Source organism: Trichechus manatus, unplaced genomic scaffold (genome assembly GCF_000243295.1).
Source record: "Trichechus manatus latirostris isolate Lorelei unplaced genomic scaffold, TriManLat1.0 scaffold00566, whole genome shotgun sequence".
Taxonomy (NCBI): domain Eukaryota; kingdom Metazoa; phylum Chordata; class Mammalia; order Sirenia; family Trichechidae; genus Trichechus; species Trichechus manatus.
The window spans coordinates 47812-49427 of record NW_004444502.1 but is presented as its reverse complement, the minus strand read 5'-3'; the positions used below and the strand labels follow the sequence as shown (position 1 = coordinate 49427).

Here is a 1616-nt window from a genome sequence, read left to right as displayed (position 1 = left end):
TTGTCTTGATGTATTTTGCACTCACCTTCAAATCAGATCCTTTATCACTCCCTTGATGGCATTAAAGACCAAAGCAGAAAGAATGTGTGTATCTCTGACACGTGAGTTTTGAAGGAAGTTGATGAGTTCCTGGCATGGGATACCACAATAACTGTTCTGTGTTCAAAATAAAGAGATCCAAAATATATCATCAAAGATTGATGGTGTACCAAATCTAGGAGAAAAGTGTTGAGATAAGAACCGATGTGAGGGTGATATTACTATTTATGGAGTGCTTAGCATGTGATTAGAACTGTCCAGGTACTTCATAAATATTATTTGATATGTTTTTCCCAGCAACCCTATGTGGTAGGAGCTTATTATTACCATTTTATAGATGAAAACACTGAAACTTGAAGGACTTGAGTTGTCCATGGTGACTTTGTGGATTTTCAGTATAGATGTAGATGATGGTTTCCTATAGTACAGATAAATTTGACATAGCTATGAGAAATAAAACTTATAATTAAAGACCTATACTAATACTGATATCTCCTGGAAATATCATTCTGCTAAAAAAAAAAAGCATGTGCAAAATACATGCTAGATTCAAAGAACATAAGAGGTAGAAAAATCATGATAACAATTAGACCAACATCTAGACTAAATCCCACAGAGATGAGTCCTGCACTTGTCATTTATCCATGCCCAGACGGCTCAATGAATGGTGGATGAATAAGGGGACATAACTAAGATCACAACTTGAAATAAATCAAAAAGCCATTATCTTTCCCAAATTTTCAGTTTCATCTAAAATTCTCCTTCTGTAAGAGCAAGGTGTCATTCTGCCAGTAAAATGCTGCTGAAAGTATTTGTGCTTATACTCTGCAAGTGATACCTGAAAACAAGTATATATAAAGCCAAAATTGCACTTTCTGTGGAGTCCTCTGCTTTCATGTTCCAAGATGTTTCAAGTACAACACTAATGACGAAGGTTATTATAAAGTAATCTCAATCTTTGCTATTGGCAATTTTCATATGCTTACTACTTCGTGGATTATTGTTAAAATTCAAGTCCTCTAAAATTGTAAATAATTATATTTTGAAATTTTTGTTTGTTGATAGGAAATAGTTTTCTTTTGTTGTTGAAGCTTCTTATCTATAGGAGTAGAGTTTACGCATGATTGTGAAGGAATCTTTCTAGAGTGAGGAACTGTTAGTCTCTAGATAACATTAGAACACTGCAAAATTATGATTTTAAAAGTGATTTGTCTAAAATTTAGTAATAATATCAGGAAAAACTGCTTACCTTCTCAGGTACACAGTTATTTGACTTGTTTTGAAAACCAAAGTGAGATTTGCAACCATTAAAACTGTTGCTAGCTTATTAGATGTGCTTCTGAAAACACTAAAAAATGATGTTAATTCTTTAGTTGAAATGTCTTATGGATTGGTAAATGCCTTTTATGGAATTGTATCATTGCAGAGCTTCTCTTTAATACAATGAAGATATCGACGTGATGAATATATTATTATTTATACTTCTTAAGTTGTCCTTAGATATGTCATACCTTAAACAGTATAATAAATCCAACATCAACTAATAAAAATTTTAGGGTTGAAAACATGAACTGTTT

General features: G+C 32.4%; 1 protein-coding gene across 1 annotated transcript in view; it reads right to left on the bottom strand.

Annotated features, from left to right (window-relative positions):
- Positions 1–1161, bottom strand: part of LOC101342063 (olfactory receptor 150-like) — a 3391-nt gene extending 2230 nt beyond the window's left edge. Inside the window, exon 1 of the mRNA XM_004391119.1 lies at positions 1158–1161. Within this exon, the coding sequence (XP_004391176.1) occupies positions 1158–1161 (4 nt within the window). The remainder of the gene's footprint in view (positions 1–1157) is intronic.
- Between the last annotated feature and the right edge of the window lie 455 nt (positions 1162–1616).